Genomic DNA, 18,122 nt, shown 5'->3' with positions numbered 1-18,122 from the left:
GTGTGTGTTTGTGTGTGTGTGTGTGTGTGTGTGCGAGTTTAGAGAGGCCCTTTCCTCGAATTGGACCTAGAAGATGTTACGTTTCGCCTACAACGCGCGGTAATGCCGGCGCGGATGCAACGGACACCGGGGCTTCGTTCAAAGCGGCGGACATTTTGGCCCGTGCGACGCCGCCGCAACGCTTCCTCGCCAAGCGTGTCCAGGTGTGTTTCAGTGCCACGTGTCTTCGTGTGTGCGTGTGTGTGTGTGTGCCCTCGCTTGTCAAAGCGCGGCAGCCGGGGAGCGGAGTTCCCCAAATGAGGAGCCAGGAGGTCTCTCGGCTCGACCGTGCGCGCCGTCGTGTGGGCGGGTTGGCGATGCGTCACTACACTCGGTTCACCATGTCTCTCGGCTCAACATGTCTCTCGGCTCGACCGTGCGCGCCGTCGCGTGGGCTCTTCCCGTGACCTTCCCTTTTGGACCGCGACGCCGAGAGTATAAGAGCAGCTGCCCCCGGACGCCAGGAGAGAGGCTCCGATTTGTACTGTTGAGTTACGTGCTCTCCCGTCTCTCCACTTCGGTCGAACTGACCGGCCGCTCTTTTGCTATGTTAGAATAAACAAGTTGTTCTGTTACCAGTCTTCTCTTGCTTTGCCGGGACCTTCGGATGCTTCCAGTGCCCCAGGCCGCCAGGCCAACGCTACCCTTGGGGCTTGCGACCCATTGGCAATAACGGGCGTCAGCACCGAGACCCCAACAACTCGTGCCAGCGGTGCGATTCCTATTAACTGGTTGCCAGCGGTGAGATCGCGACAACGGAGGCCAGCAGCGAAGAGATGCGGTTGACGGTATGCTGAGCAGCACAACGACCATCCGGGAGCAGTGCAACGAGCCCTGTGTGATGACTGGTTGCCTGCAGCGGAACGACTGCGCTGAAGTCTTGGCTGCAAGGTTTGGTGAGTGCGGGACTTTCTTCTTCTGAGTTTTGCCAGGCTTTTGTTAGTGTTAGAAACAGAGCTGGTAATTGTGGTTGTCGTTGCTACCGGGTTAGTTTGCGGCAAGACAATAGTAGACAGTAGAGAAAGCAGCATTCAGAGCAGCCATGGATTTGAAGTCGTTGCGCAAACCGAAATTGCTGGAGCTTGCAAGAGAGTTGGGTCTGGATGTCTCAGACAAACTCAGAAAACCAGAACTGCTAAGGGCTATTCTTGAGTTAGAAGCTGAGGAGGACGAGCTGTCGGAATGCCTTGAGACCATTGAGGAGAGGGAGCGTGAACTTAAAGAGCAAAAAGAGAAACAGGAGCGCGAACTAAAAGAACAAAAAGAGAAAGAAAAAGAAGAGCGCGACCGTCAACACGCTTTGGAAATGAAGCGTCTCGAGTTAGAGATGGAACGCGCTCGTAATGGAAGTCAGGCACACGGTGCAGGAGAACGAGTATTGTTCAAAATGACTGACCTGATGCGGCCGTTTAAGCTTGGAGAGGACATTGGTTTGTTCCTGGTTAACTTTGAGCGAACGTGCGAGAAGCAGGGGTTCTCTCGGGAAACGTGGCCACAGCGCTTGCTCACTTTGCTACCCGGCGAGGCGGCCGACGTAGTCGCTCGCTTGGAGAGAGAGGAGGCAGAGGATTTCGACAAAGTGAAATCGAGTCTGCTAAAAAAGTACAGGCTGTCAGCGGAGGCGTTCCGTCGGAAGTTTCGGGAAAACGAGAAAGGCAGAAGTGAGTCATATACAGAGTTTGCCTACAGGCTTATGTCAAACATGCAGGAGTGGCTCAAAGAAGAGAAAGCGTTTGGTGACCACGAGAAAGTTCTGCAGTGTTTCGGGCTAGAACAGTTTTATAGTCGGTTACCTGAGAACGTGCGGTACTGGGTCTTGGATAGGCCAGACGTTAGTACGGTGGCTCGAGCCGCTGAGCTAGCCGAGGAGTTTGTGACGCGTCGGGCTCGCGGAGCTAAGGACGGTCAAAAGGGTGAATTTGGCTCCAAGTTTGAGAGGCCGAAGTTCACACCCATGAGAGCAAAGGGGGATACACGTAGTGCGGATGCGAGTGAAAGCAGTCCGACCGAACGTACGGAGACGGCGGCAACCGAAGCCGAACGCAGAAAGCGGTTCGAGACGAGCCAAGCGCGCGTTTGTTATACGTGCCAGAAGCCGGGTCACTTTTCGGCGCAGTGTCCAGAAACAAAAACAAAAGTCGTGTTTTTGTCTTTATGCAGCACTGACGAGAACATGAAGCTTCTCGAGCCTTACATGCGAGACCTCCTCGTGAACGGGAAAGAGTGCCGAGTGCTTCGCGATTCCGCAGCTACAATGGATGTAGTTCACCCCTCTTACGTAGAACCCGATATGTTCACGGGCGAGTGCGCATGGATCAAGCAAGCAGTGGAAGCTCATAGCGTGTGTCTGCCGGTAGCAAAAGTGCTTATTGAAGGACCTTTCGGAGCACTTGAGACGGAGGCCGCAGTGTCATCTATGCTGCCCCCCCAGTACCCGTACTTATTTTCGAACAGGTCCGATCACCTCCTGCGCGAGAAGGGGCTTTTGTTTGGTGAGGCTAGCGTTCAGGCCTTAACCAGATCGAAGGTTCGGGAGCTCGCTGCAAAGGCGGTAGTTGCGGGGCCGACGTTGTTGAACGATGAAAAAGGGTCAGAGGCGCAGCAAGCTGGTATTCAGAGCACGCCCGAACGGGATAAAATTGAGCCTGTAGCGTTAAAGGCACCAGATACTGGAGAGGGAATTCCCGATGAGGGAAAGTTAGAAGAGCTTCCGGTCGAGCTTCCGGGACTAGGCTCAGTGACGAGCAGGAAAGACACCGATCAAGTCATTAGTGACTTAATAAGTAAAGCATCGCTGTCGCCTGAGCAGAAAACCGAACTACACCAGCTCTTACAAGAGTTTCAAGGTCTGTTCTCTGAGAGGCCTGGTAGGACTTCTGTCCTTACTCATGACATAGAACTTACCTCCCCAGAGCCAGTACGATCCAAGGCGTACCGGGTGTCACCCCGCCAGAGCGATATTATGGAGGCTGAGGTAAAGAAAATGCTACAGCTCGGTGTTATTGAAGCGGGTGAGAGTGATTATACCTCCCCTTTGATTTTAGTTGAGGTACCGGGCAAGGAACCTCGTCCTTGCGTCGACTACCGCAGGCTTAATTCCATCACTAAGGATCAAATTTATCCGATCCCTAACATCGAGGAGCGCCTTGAGAGAGTGAGTAGCGCTCAGTTTATTTCCACCCTAGATCTTGTCAGGGGTTATTGGCAGGTTCCACTTACAGAAGAGGCTAGTAGGTATGCGGCGTTCATTTCACCAATGGGGACATTCCGTCCTAAAGTTTTGAGTTTTGGTTTGAGGAACGCGCCATACTGCTTTTCAAGCCTCATGGATAAAGTGTTGCGGGGACAGCAAGAATTCGCTTTACCGTATCTAGACGACGTAGCGATATTCTCCGCATCCTGGCCTGAGCATATAGCGCACTTGCGGGCAGTGCTAACCCGCCTGCGCGATGCGGGCTTGACAGTCAAGGCTCCCAAGTGCCAGTTAGCACAGGCCGAGGTTGTCTACCTCGGACACGTGATTGGTCGGGGTCGTCGCCGCCCCTCTGAAATAAAGGTGGCCGCTGTGCGAGACTTCCCGCAACCGCGCACGAAGACCGATATTCGGTCGTTCTTAGGTGTCGCCGGCTACTATCAGAGGTACATCCCCAGGTACTCTGATATCGCGGCTCCCTTGACGGATGCTCTAAGAAAGACAGAGCCGCAAACAGTCGTCTGGGATGAGACGAAGGAAAGAGCTTTTAGCGCCCTAAAGAGCGCCCTAACAAGCCAGCCTGTGCTACGATCGCCCGACTACACAAAAGGGTTCGTTGTTCTGTGTGATGCTAGTGAGCGAGGCATGGGCGTTGTACTGTGCCAACGGGAAAATGGAGAAGTAGAACACCCCGTCCTGTATGCTAGTCGTAAGCTGACGAGTCGTGAGCAGGCGTATAGCGCCACCGAGAAAGAGTGTGCGTGTATCGTGTGGGCCGTTCAGAAATTGTCATGTTACCTAGCTGGCTCGAGGTTTATCATTGAAACGGATCACTGCCCTCTCCAATGGCTGCAGACCATCTCTCCCAAAAATGGCCGCCTCCTGCGCTGGAGCCTCGCTTTGCAACAATATTCCTTTGAGGTGCGTTACAAAAAGGGGAGTCTCAACGGTAACGCCGATGGCTTAAGTCGAAGCCCCTAACGTGGGAATCAGCCTCAAAATTGCTTGTTACTGATGTTTTTCTTCCTGAGGCAGGATTTTTTTTAACTTATTGCTTTTGTGTAGTGTTTCAAAGTGATGATGTGCTTTCTAGTGCAATTTTCCGATTTGTGGACGCGTTCTGAGTGCTGCTAAACTACTGTAAGGAACTAGGCAGCAGTAAAAAAGGGGAAAGAGCCTGGCAGGGCTTAGTGAGGGTTGTGCCGTGCTTGCTGACTGAGCGGTTGACTTTCGGCGTAGTTCTAACGCTTGCCGGAAACGAGAACAAAAATGTCAACTCTCCCGAAGTCACTTTGCAGTGTCCTGTGTGCACCTGAACGTGAGAACGAGGCCTTCTCTGTGCGCTGCGCTCAAGAAACGCCAAAGGACGCCCGACTTCGGTTATGAGCATCATCGAGCGACATCCCTCCGGACAGCGGATGCAGTCCCCTGACCATCGGGATCTCCTTCCCCCGGCGGGGCGGTCTGTTACGTTTCGCCTACAACGCGCGGTAATGCCGGCGCGGATGCAACGGACGCCGGGGCTTCGTTCAAAGCGGCGGACATTTTGGCCCGTGCGACGCCGCCGCAACGCTTCCTCGCCAAGCGTGTCCAGGCGTGTTTCAGTGCCACGTGTCTTCGTGTGTGCGTGTGTGTGTGTGTGCCCTCGCTTGTCAAAGCGCGGCAGCCGGGGAGCGGAGTTCCCCAAATGAGGAGCCAGGAGGTCTCTCGGCTCGACCGTGCGCGCCGTCGTGTGGGCGGGTTGGCGATGCGTCACTACACTCGGTTCACCATGTCTCTCGGCTCAACATGTCTCTCGGCTCGACCGTGCGCGCCGTCGCGTGGGCTCTTCCCGTGACCTTCCCTTTTGGACCGCGACGCCGAGAGTATAAGAGCAGCTGCCCCCGGACGCCAGGAGAGAGGCTCCGATTTGTACTGTTGAGTTACGTGCTCTCCCGTCTCTCCACTTCGGTCGAACTGACCGGCCGCTCTTTTGCTATGTTAGAATAAACAAGTTGTTCTGTTACCAGTCTTCTCTTGCTTTGCCGGGACCTTCGGATGCTTCCAGTGCCCCAGGCCGCCAGGCCAACGCTACCCTTGGGGCTTGCGACCCATTGGCAATAACGGGCGTCAGCACCGAGACCCCAACAACTCGTGCCAGCGGTGCGATTCCTATTAAAGAGAACTTCCACGAACCCGCAAAGCGCAGAAGAGACGGACAGGCGTCCACAATTCCAGAAGGCGTGACGACTTCCTCCTTTCAGCAGGCTCGGTATAAACACAGGAGGAGGTGCCCTCTTTCTGGGCCGGTCACGTGACATCGACGGAAGCAAGATTCCGCCCATGATTGTAGAGAGCCTATTTAAGGGGCTCCGAAATGCACTCTTGATCACTTCGTGCTCTTCTCATTTTCCTTCATCTACCTTTGAATAAACCGTGCAAGTTTCGCACTAGAAAATCCCCTCGCCCTTGCTTGGTCGCCGTGGTCTACCGGATGCCTGCAGCCCGCCGACAACGCCACGCTACCCATTAGGTAACGTCGGTCGAGCTTCGATAGGCAGGCGCCGCTACTACTCGGCAGCAGTACGATACGCTACCCTGGAGTACGAAACATCAGTGCCTGTATTTATTTGAAAGCAAACCGAGATTATCAAGTGTAGCTTAGCAGTGAGTTCAGTGACCTCTTGAGATGTGAAAATGTTGATGTAGTTAGTAATTTCGTGCTTGCTTTCCTTAATTAGTTGCTGTTTTAACAAGCACATGACAATGAAATGAAGGCACATAGGGCGGAAGACAGGGCCACACAAAGAGTGAGGAAACATTCATTGCCATTTTTTTATTTGCATAACAAACCAGCGAATAGTTCCTTAGGTTCAGTTTTGTGAGTAATGTACAAAGTGTTCTGCGTAAAACTGAAAGATTGTTGTGCTCCATTGCCTATTCACTATTCGGGTAGTCAAATGAATGATACCCCCTTTAGCACTGTGACAGCACAGAAATTGGCAGTCAAGAGGCCGCAGTGGCTCAGCCTCTGTGCCAAATGTAAGAGTGTTCCAGAAGAAAGCATGGATACTGGTGTATTGGGTATGCGTTCGCATCTACTATTCAAATGCACACATCACAAGTAATCTTTCATTCCTTGATGCATTGCTCACCATTGTACAGACCTTGTCTCAGCATTGTGTGTGTGCAGTATTATAAATGGCAAATTTAAGCTGTGGTTATTCAGTACACTGGAAGCAACCTTGCATGTGGGTTAGATAAGATAATGCTCCCACATATGGGTCAGCTTAGTATTATCAGCCGCTTCGTATACTGGTCGTTCACTGTTATGCCTGGACTATACAGTGCTACTGGAGAATGCTGTATTTCTGCAGGCATGCCAGAACAGCTTGGCTATGCACAAACATTCCTTTACATTGCGCTTAAATTATGGTGGTGTAGATTTGCTCTCAGAATGTGCTTAAAAGCATAACTGCTGAGCATTCAAACAAGCGTTTAAAATGTAAGGGTGGATACTCAGCTTTGCAGGTGTGACATTTTACATTTATAGTGCAAGGACACTCGATGGACAGGAAGGATACCACACAAATACTAATGTTTGGCTTCACAGTCACAATGCAAGTAGTTTTCTATGGTTTTTAGCTATAAACATGTGAAGCAATCTGTAAATTCAAAGCTGTATTACGTAAACTGAGACACCATGAAAAGCAACATAATACTAAGGTGTACACATTTTTTTGTCATATCAGCTCTTTGTGGTGCAGGTCAAATATGTATACACGCTACTTGTAGCTGAAAACAGCATGTATTTCACATTTAGAGCTCAGAATGTTCAATGGACAAGATTTTTAATGTGTCAGACACACATATGGTACCTTGCCCAATGCTTTGCACACATATAACTATGCTTGGCACAACTTGAGTAGCACATTCATAAGGGACTACTACATGCAAAATCAGTTTTGCACCTCTCCTTTGATATTCTACCCTCCCACACAGAAGTAGACTGGAATTTTTCTTTATGTCAATATTTAAACGGCAAAACAGGTTTTCGGCATCACAGGTCGCAATCTTCCACAAAGGGCACTTATTGCATGTTCTGAATGTGCATTAATTGCCGGTGGTATATCTTCTAATGTGAAAATAGTTTGTTCGACATAGTTTTACCTGTATATTTTTGAACTTACCCATAAGTTCTCTGCCCTACTTGTATATACCTCCTTTAGTACTGCTATCTGTGATGTGCCTTCATTAGCGCAGTAAATGTTGTGAAAGCTGTTAATTCATAAAGTAGGAAGCCTATCCAATATAAATGAGAAACTTGCATGCAAGGTAATCAGAACGAAACAGCTGAGATGGTGGTACGAATCTACTTGTTTTCGCTTGTGATAGCACAAGTGTTCCCACTTATGCTGCTGGATGGTTGTGACCGATATGCTCGCGAAGGTTTGGGTCATTCACATTTCAAGGGATGAGTAACTGTTACATACGTGCAACATCTTCCTCAGCCTATATCAATGACTTAACTATATGTGGCAGGTTTAGCTGCGTGATTATTGGTGTAGCTGAAGTAATGTATCAGACAGTTTCAGCACACTGCTCGATTGGCGAAAAGCATGAAGGAATTGGTCTTTGAGCTATTGGTTCAGTGGTGGCTTTCCACTAAACGGACTGATGACGAGGCAGATTTCACTTCATCGAAAGGCCCATGTGAAAATTAGCCTAGAACTCATGACGCCAAATACTGTCACCATGCGTGACTGAAGAACAACACGTGACAGAAAAATGAGCAGTGGAATTAATATCACTTGTATACAAAGAATTGCAGCTGCATTCAGTATTTTACTGCTGGTATACTAAACACAAACCTTTATATGAGTTGTTTGGATGGCATAATCAACAAGATCCATCTAATAAGCTATGGCAAAAGCTAAATAAAAAGCTGCTACCCCAGGTACTGCATTGGCCCAAAATATGCATTCTCGCATGTATTGAATACAGTTCCTAAATTGGTTTACATACAGGTATGAAATGTTGTAACTGCACAATGTGATATTCGATAAGGTCAGCCGAATACCACATAGAACATCTTTAATGGGTATAGTTGGTGCAACGTGCCTTGATATTAGAAGTTGTTCTGCTTTATTGACACACACATGCACGTTAATGCAAGGTACACATACATTTGTGTTTACGTGTTACTGTGTGCATCAAATGAACAGCATCGCTTATACAACAAACCAGACAGACAGATAATTTTTGCGTACCAGTCTAATTCCTATTAGCTACACAGTGATTTTTTTTCTCACATGCAGCAACCTAACTCCGTGCATAAGTTAAGCTGATGTTGTTAATCTAAGCTAGACATGGATGTCATGTCCAGAATATCATAAAATAAAGAAGTTACCATGTGTACGGGCCTAAAATTGATGGTTTGGCAATATCTTGTCTGGCTGGGTAGTAAATTTCTGTCAAAAAAGAACAATTCAGCACACTGACAAAGCAGTGTGGCTAACATAATATAGGGAGCAGACACTCTGCCGCAGAGTCACTTAAAATTTTGCCAGCAGTTCGTCCTGATTGGCTGGCTTCGGTCACATAACTAATGCTGACATAACTGTGAAAATCTGTGTTCAGGATACACTCATAGCAACCAATAGGCACGTGTTATATTGGGAGAGCAGCTGACTTCTCAGGGACAATGCACTGTGGCCATGAACATGCTAAAGAATGACAAGAGGCGAGGTCCCCCCTTTCTATAGTCTGGCAGCGCAGCTAAAAACGGTTCAGTTAATCAGTGAAACCGTGGCCTAGGCAAAATAAAGATCAGTCAGTTAGCCGCTTATAGCGTTCAACATCCCGCACCCACGAATGATAGGTAGTAGTAAGCTTACTGGCAGATGAAAGTGCACTGGAAAAACATTTAATGGACATACTTTGCAGGCCCAAGTCAGTTTCATGCACATTATTTGCTAATGACTATTGGCAGAATGAACACGAGGAAAGAAAAGAAAGCACACTTATCAGGCATATAATGCTGGTACTTGTGCTATTGTTCGCTTTACACTGAAGGCTCCTGCCAAAACAGGCGACACGAACCAGATAATCAAATAGGGTGGATAAACAATGTAACGGCAAACTTTCGTTTACCCAATTCTGCCTGCATTAGTAACTTGACCATGGCTAGCCAGTGAGGAAGAACGCTGGCCAAAATTTCTTTCACGCCGTTCTGCTGGCTGCTAGCAGAATATTATATAACACCATACCTGTGACACTTACTTACTTGTTACTACTCGCCCTACGTGTTCATTTTTACATTCATATCGCTTTTTGTCAGCCAACGTAAAATTTTTACTTAATAAGAAGGTAGTACTCAGTTCTTACCTACAACATAGTCATCTACTATGCCACTGGTGTCTTCACAAACAGACTCTGCTCTTAGTCACTAGTCAAAAACAAGCAGCTCAGATTTTTGTCTATGTAAGCCGCTTGCATCACAAAATATAAAGCAATTTACTTCGTGATATCTAGAAATGCTTGCTCTTCACACTAATGTCCACATTATGAAAATAAAGGCTGCCAGAAATTTGCATTCATGACATTAGTGCTTTCAGGCGCGTCCACATTTCACGACAGCGCTGAACGTCTTGACGTATGCAATTATTATGATGTTCCCTAATTTCCCCCCACCGACAGAAGCATCTTCAACCGTGCAGTAACAACTTTTGAAAGAAATGATAGATGTACGAAGCAGAAAAGGCAGGCGTGATAGGGCTTATCTGTAAGGGTACTAAATAGGAAAACATGATCGGCAACATTTCTGCAAAGTTCACTTCTGAGCACACGCACATCGCGTAGAACGAGCACTGCTACACCCAGCAACGCTGCGGGACATCGCACATACATACCACGGTTTGTAGCTTGCGAACACATTTCTTAACAGCAACAACACAGCTCGAACGTCGCGGTCACCTCGGCGCGTTGCAGCCGGCAAAACGGCTCACACGCAGTATAGCACACGCAGAATGGCAGCCATAACGAGGCGATAAAAACTTATCGCTACTGATCGTATCATTACTTATGAAAGTTGCGAAGGGCTGGCGTTCACCACTTCGCGGCAACGATCCGCATACACAGAACAGAAACCAAACGTGTTCGCTGGGTGCGCAAATCGGACGCTACTTATTTCGCCACGCACTCAACATATGTCCTGCTAGCTCACAATGCACATGTATGTGACGGACTTCTCGTCTGCGACGCACACGCGAAGCATGGCACAAGAAATCACGAAGTCGACGGCTTCAAATATTTCTTCCAACGCTCTCGTAAACACAACACACACTTCCTGCGCTCCGTCTGTTTCTGTTGGCGATCGCACGCACTAATGAGGTCTGGAGGGGTACACGGGCTTGCTGCTTTCGATGACTATTTCCGTGGGTACCAGATATCTCTAGTAAAAGTCACAAAAAAGGAGAAAAAATAGACTGTTTCTGACGCGTCTGTAGCTTAGGCCTTGCGTCACCGATTCGCTTCGCTTCGAGCACGCGCCATGTTTGCTGTGACGACAGCCGACACCGTCCGCCTCTTACCAGCCAATGAGAGACGAGCAGGCGTGCGGATGGGAAAGTTGCGACCGCTCCTCGCTCACCACTAGAGAACCATCAGCACGCGGGCGGACGAGGGCGGAACGGACGGGCGGATTGACCATGTACGGGTCCTAAAGGATCATTCACACTAGGCCAACACGACGCCGATTTTGGTCTGCCTACTGTTGGCGACAGCGTTTTTTCCCTTCGTGTCGGCCCATCTGTCACACTGTACCGACGCCGACAATCTGCCGACCGTCGGCAGATTGTGTGACAGAGGCGCCGACACAAAGGAAAAAACGCTCTCACCAACAGTAGGCAGACCAAAATCGGCGTCGTGTTGGCCTAGTGTGAATGAGCCTTAAATGCAATTAGGATGTGAAACAACAAACGATACCTAAATGTCCCTACTGCAATAAATATCCGCTTTCAAGAACGTTATTCTCTTTTATAAAAGCGACCCTTTCTTTGCCCTCCTCCTCTATGCTTGGCGTGTCTCCTTGGTCTCTTTCACTCTAAGTAAACTAGGTCAATACCACAGAGAGTGAAACAGTAATCTTAGACGATCCCTGTCGCTGTCGCGTGAGTCACGCCGATCGTGTGGTGGAGGGTCTCCGCGGTCGCGCGGTCACGTAGGAGTTTGGGTGGAAGAGCGTGGACCGAGCAATCGCATTGTGGAAGTGCGTGGTATTTGTGTCTGTGTGATGGGACAGAACGTACATTCTCAAAGCTAACAAGAAGTGTCTTGTCGGGCAGGCTATTCGCTATGGGCTTTGCTACAACGCGTGCTGCGGAACACCTACAGTTACATCTGGGTTACTAGGAAGATAAACAAAGAAAAACTTCTGCGATGAGAGCAGAGTCCCTCGCGCGTATAATTGGAAGCAAAAAAAATTGTAAGCAGCATGAGTCCTATTGGGTAGCATTTAGTTGAAACGTTTACACAAACTTCGCTTAACGTCGGTTACAAGTGCGTTGGTTCTGTGCCTCCGTTTTTTTTTTTTTTCAGTCTGTGCTAACTGACCACGACGTTTGGCGTGTAGCGAAGTGATTTCTGAAACTCTGTGCATTTGAGTGTGCCCATTCCCACTTGGACTTGCTAAAGTCCGCAGTATACTATAGGCATCTAAAAAATAAATACGAATTATATTATGCGGTTTAGTAACAACATTAAACTCTAACTTCCGCTCGTTGAAAAAGCGAGAATTTAAACCGCTATGAAGTCTTTAAACACTGTGGTCATACAGAAACAAATTCAGGCACCGAAGTATATACACATGAAAATGCTCGTGAGACAAACCTCTCAATCAGGCTGTGGCAGAGCGATTTTGGCGAGCGCAGACGAAACAGTGCACATGTGTTAAGATAGGTGCTTAATTACGATACAGGGTATGATTTGTATATATATACAGGGCATCCCAAATAACGTTAGCCAGCTGTATAAAAAAGTTGGGAATCATATGGATGATAAGACCTACCCGAGTTCGATCATCAGTCCTGTTCCACCCCGAAGAAAACTTTTGTTTACTAACTGCCCGGCTAATTATAGAATAATATTATTGATATTTTTACCTTTGAATTAAGCGATAACGCTGCAGCTTGCCATAGGAGAGCTCTTACTGGATTCTAAGGCTGTTTCATTTAGCTGTTTTCAGTGCCCGTTATGCCCTACGTATTTATGTTTTCCGCGCTTTACTCGTAGGCCACAACAGAGAAGTGTTGCGCCATTACGCGCCGCTTGCGCGCCGCGACACCAGTGGCCCCAGAAGTTACTCGATGCAACTAACTGCACTCATTGCCCGACTCAGCGACCACCTCGTCATCGCGCAAAAGCTTCGATCTACCGGTGGAACGCGCTGCTCGCGCTCTAGGGAAGGCAACACCGGCAGCTTGCAGATGGTTGCAGAGTCTGGCAATGAGCGCAGTTAGTTGCTTCGAGACACTTCTTGGGGAACTGGCGTCTGGACATGTAATCACGCGGCATTTTGGAGCGCAGCTCTTCGTCGCCCGTTACTGCCTTGAGCGCCGGCGTCCCCCGGCGTCCTCGATCTAACCGAGTGAACGAGCACAGCGAGACATGAAAGACCGAACGCGGAGCGCAGCGGGAGATTAAATACGGCGAGAGCGAAGGGAGCGCGAGGAGGAAAACGGAGGAGGAGGAGGAGGAGGAGAAGGGTGTGGTGAAAGTGCCGCACGAGGCATGCTCCACGGCGGCGCCTAGGCATCGGGCGAGCGCGTCCACCGATACCATAAATGGAAACAAAGCGCTGGTGTGGCATTCGTACCCACTGCGCATGCGCTGCTTCGCCTGCGCTGCTGCTGTTGCTAGAGGATGCGCTCCGCGCGAGCCACGCGTGTTCACGGTTTGTTTCTGGGCGGTGAGCGACGCAACCGGTGGAAAAAGCTTCGTCTGCCGCTGCTGCTAAACGAGCTGGCAGAGCAGAGGCTCAGCGCCGCAGCCGAGAGGACCCTGCCGCTCAACATCAAATTATTTGCCACAATATACCTTGAATTGAAAACGCAGACAGCTGCGCTCAAAATTTGCATTACGGAGTGTCATTAGCGTCGGTGATTTCTGTTTTCCAGAATTCGCTCGACGTACGAGTAAAGCGTGAAAATAATAGCACTTACGCAGAACACACCATGGTAAGAATGACCGAATAGGACGTTTTAGGGTGGAGTACCAGCTCTTCTCTTCGAAGTCACGCCCTTAAAGGGACCCTAAAGGCAAATATTAAGTCAAGCTATAGTGATAGATTAGTGCTCGAGAATCTCTAAGGAGTCATTTTTATGGCGAACAGAGCCTTAATAACCGAGAAGTTGAGGCAAATGCAGGTCGTGATTAGGGACTCCCCTAGGACATTCAAGTGCTTGCCTGATGACGAAAGCCCTCCTCAGTTAAATTCTGTCACTAGTGCTCAACCACTCTTTGCAAAAAAACATCTCTGTAATACAATAAGACGAAATAATATACTACTTGTTCAGTTCTATGTCATTTTTAGGAAAAGGAACTCAGTGAAATTACATTTGACAATGACGCGGGCGGTCGACAGGTTTCGTTTTCGCTCGAGTCCACGCCGCCCACGCTTTCGCGTTCCAGTGATTTCGTTATCGCGTAGCGCTGCGCTGGTTTAACTGGCTGGCGAAACTCGCAGGAACCGCAAGTAGCGGGCAATTCAACTTCCATGTGATGTCGCGGGATGTCCGAACGGTCTACGCCACTTGACCAAAAAGCAGCTGCAGCGGCGCGAATACACCGCTCTGTCTTGCCTCGGTACCACCGTCTCTCGTGCACCGTTTTACCCACCGACAAAAGCAAAGGGGCGTGATGGCGTATGCAACGTCACAACTCCTCCGGGTAGGTGGCGGGAGATTTGAAATTCGAAAAAGGTATTCGGACCCTTCAGATACACCTTCCTCGTAAATTAAGCCTTTTCTTGGCACGAAACAAGCGTTTCAAGGTTTCAGAAATGGTATTTAAACAGACCACGTTGAGTTAGTATTTGCCTTTAGTGTCCCTTTAAGAGGAAGCTTTAGTTTGGACCCAACTCCGACGTGGCCTATTCAAATACATGTGAAACGCAAAAACATTTTTCTGCGATAACCCTTGAACCGAGTATAATGAAATTAGTTGAATTTGAGAGAGAATGTTACATTCCAGTGACTGGTGGAAGCGGAATTCCGACTGATGACCTGAATTTTGTTTCAAGAATGTTAAAAAACGAGACAGCGTGAAAAAAATAGAAGCAGGAAGTTTACACATTAATACCTCTGCATGAAGAACAGCTATCGCGGTTCTGTAAACGGCATCCATTATATCATTGAAAGCGGGCAACTTCGCTGTCATCCTATATCTTACGTGAATTTTTACGTTGCTGCATTCCCCTATTGTTAATTTTTTTCAGATTCATGTGTAACATATGAATTTTGTCCGCTTTAGATGTACTATCAGAAGCAATTAACAATTGTGGTATCATTTTTCACTGCCGAGTTACAGAGTTGTAATCTTTATAGTTTCGTTTTCTCAAACTTTTCTATATTTGAAAATTTTTAATAAAAAATTGACAACCTAACTAAAAAATTTGAAACAAACGGTCCCCAGATTCTTAAGTATTTCTTTTATATGCAACAAACCTCGCGAAATTTAGTGCGGTGGTTGCCGAGAAAAACGAATTTTCCTTTTACATTTATTTAGATAGAAGCACCCGAGCGAAAGCTTCCTCTTAAGTGAGCAATTAAAATACTGATTATTTAGTCTTCCATAACTAGCTAGGTAATTAGTACAAAAAATTATCCTGGGTCCATAAGATGTCCACACACATACACACAAGCACCACGCTCATCGCTCTTCATCATTGATGTTTTCATAGTTACTGTTTTCTTAACACCCTTACGTTTGCACACGTCACCTACCCGCAGTGGTTGCTTAGTGGCTTTGCTGCTGGGCTGCTAAGCACGAGGTCGCAGGATCAAATCCCGGCCACGGCGGCCGCATTTCGATGGAGCCGAAATTGAATAACACCCGTGTATACTTAGATTTAGGTGCACATTAAATATCTCCATGTTATTTAATACAGGTGGCCGAAATTAATCCGGAGTGCTCCACTACGGCGTCTCATAATCAGATCATGGTATTCCCCCGTAAAGAGCATTAATTTAATTTCAATTTCTTTGCACACGTCACTATAGCTTTCATGATTCAGAGAAAGAATATAGAAGAAAAAAACGACGTAATTAGTTTACATGGCTGAGATAGGGTACATGTCAAAATATGCTGCGCAGTGAAATACGGACAGTCTGCTACGGCGTGTCGCCAGCAATTAGTTGTCCAAATTCAGCCTGAATATTATTTGAATTCCATTGGTTGTCGCGAACTGGCGAAATAAATTTATTATTTCTTGGTCCGAAGCTACGGTGGAAACACTCATTATTTTATCTTGTTAGACGGATAGTTTTACCCGTCGTCTCTGCTAGCGACACACGGTAATCGGAATTCCTCTGCCCAATTGTGCAGCTAGAAGTACGGTAAGGTACATTGTGACACTCATAAAAAAAAGTCTCTCTTGTAGACTATATGTCTTGTCGCAGGAAATACTGCAACGGCTGCGAACACAGATAAAAACAAAACAAAAGAATGCACAGGCGTCGTACTCGTAGTCTTGGCAACAGCTCCGACGACGATCGACGGAACGGCGACGAAAAGGCAGCACATGGCAGAGAGGTATGAAAGCATCTTGGCACCAAATATGGAGTCTGTGCTCAGCACCCGTTGAAAGTACGCCTGCGTTGCGAAAAACTTTTCTTGTAGGCATATGTTTTGCTAGAAGGACGCGTGTGTGTAGGAATCGGATGAACGTTTTAGGACTCCCAACATCGTTTAGAACCCTTGCACGTCCGGTCTGCCACCCAAGGTAAGAAAAGCATCGCAACGCGTTCGGGTGGTTGAGGTAGAGATACCGCGACCTAATCTCAGTGGTGACCTCAATGACCTCAGTGGTGAGCTCACATTGGAGGTAGGGTCTAGCATTATTCATACCGTCTGGGTGTACCAGTATAATGAGCGACGTATGCCTGTCATTCAAAGCGCAAGCTCGTTTTCAGCACGCTATCTGTGCGAATATTGCTGCTGTTTAATTAGAAACGCATTTAATATACCCGAAGGAAGAGCTAACGCTTTCCAACAGGAAGAACCAAGCTAAAAATTAAGAATTGTCTACCGATTACCTAGTGTGCGGTAAAAAAAAAAAAAACGACCGTTATTCACAATCCTATACAGGACGTTCCAGCCGCCTAACTTCAGTTTCAGTTTTAGTTTATTTCTTTAATAAGGAGGAGACATACATGTTTACACAAGTATAGAGAAGGAGGTCCCAGAGCATGTGGGACTTCTGCCAAGGATCCTTCGGTAACCTGCTGAAGTAATACTCATGGAAGGCTTTGTGTTTCAATTGGAACATTAAGCCTTAGGTCACCAGTATTTGTTGATTATTCGAATAACACCAGTCACCTTACAGAGACTACATTGAAAAATACTGTTTCAGCACTATATTAAAATATCAATGACAAATGCGATCGAAGCACAGGCTGCTCAGTGCTGAACAATGGCCACGCTGCGATCGCCACGCGTAGCATGGAGGTGAGCGCACCTGCCATGGAATGCCTCCAAAGATGTTCATAAACAGCGAGTCGATGACTTGGCTCGTGTCCTTAGCCTCGATCGTCCCTATCCAGTCGTTCTCGGGTGGACCAATCTTCCCGGCCGCCTTGTTCATCACCACGTACGGCAAGCATGTCCACTGCGAGCGGCACCATTTCTAGCTGAGCAACTAAGCAGCGCGGCATGGTCCGACAAAGGGCGTTAGCAGACAATTTTAGCACATCGATATATGCAAAACCCTTGCGTGCATTATACTGTACTCTTTTTCAGTTCCATTCTCTTCGCCTTTCCTTTACATGTTAAAGGAAAGAATATTCACGCAAAGCTACTACATTTAATAATTTGACGATACAAATGCTCCCTCGACAGCACGACAACGTATCATAGACAAGTAGGTACATAAAGCGATAATTAAAAATTAAGGTACAATGTGGTTGCAAGTAACAGGTTAAAAAACAGCAAACAGAATTACTGTAACGTACGAATAATATGGACAGCTTTTTACGTAACGTTGGGCATTGGTTAGCAGTATGGAACGCTTTACTCTCATCGAGGACATGCGAATGGCGTAGCCTTATGCGTTTTGCGAGCGTACATACGTAAATAGACGAAACGCTGTACTAGTACTAAAACTGTCGAGTAAGGAATGACTAGGAACTTTGGCAAATGTTTTGGCTTTTCTATAAGTATGAGAAGCCGCTTACGAGCTGCTACATTTCTTTTCTTTTTTCTTTTTTCTCAGAGCCAGCATCTACAACTTTCTGGCCAAATGTAGGCAGTTTTCTCCTTAGTACAAAAAAGCCGGTTTCATGCCAAAGCGTAGTTCAGTCTGTTTGTGAATTTACGCCTTAGGAAAGGCTAACTAAGCATAGCTTGGTCTCATATCAGCTAATGCAATTGTCGCCCTGAAGCCACACAGAAAAATAATTAACGGACGCACGGTTTCTCACGCATGACATATGAAGCATTAAGTTATGTGTTGCTTCAGAAAGTAGAGCAAATATACCCCACAGAAAGGAAGCGACCTCGACATATGCCAATTATCTCATAAACAAAATGGCACAAGGGGTGACTTGGTTGAGTGTTGACTGAGTCTGTCTTTATCGGTAGAAAGTGTGCAACCGAACGCAAAAGCGAAAACAAGAAAGAGGCGTCGGAAACGCCA

General features: G+C 47.4%; 1 protein-coding gene across 1 annotated transcript in view; it reads right to left on the bottom strand.

Annotated features, from left to right (window-relative positions):
* Nucleotides 1-18,122, bottom strand: part of LOC126516540 (high-affinity choline transporter 1-like) — a 57,854-nt gene that overhangs the window by 12,347 nt on the left and 27,385 nt on the right. Inside the window, exons 6-7 of the mRNA XM_072289235.1 lie at nt 16,947-17,096; nt 15,952-16,081 (exon numbers count right to left, since the gene is read on the bottom strand). Of these exons, the coding sequence (XP_072145336.1) occupies nt 15,952-16,081; nt 16,947-17,096 (280 nt within the window). The remainder of the gene's footprint in view (nt 1-15,951; nt 16,082-16,946; nt 17,097-18,122) is intronic.

This window comes from Dermacentor andersoni, chromosome 1, assembly GCF_023375885.2.
Source record: "Dermacentor andersoni chromosome 1, qqDerAnde1_hic_scaffold, whole genome shotgun sequence".
NCBI lineage: Eukaryota > Metazoa > Arthropoda > Arachnida > Ixodida > Ixodidae > Dermacentor > Dermacentor andersoni.
The sequence above is the reverse complement of the archived record's forward strand: the minus strand, read 5'-3'. Positions and strand labels throughout refer to the sequence as shown.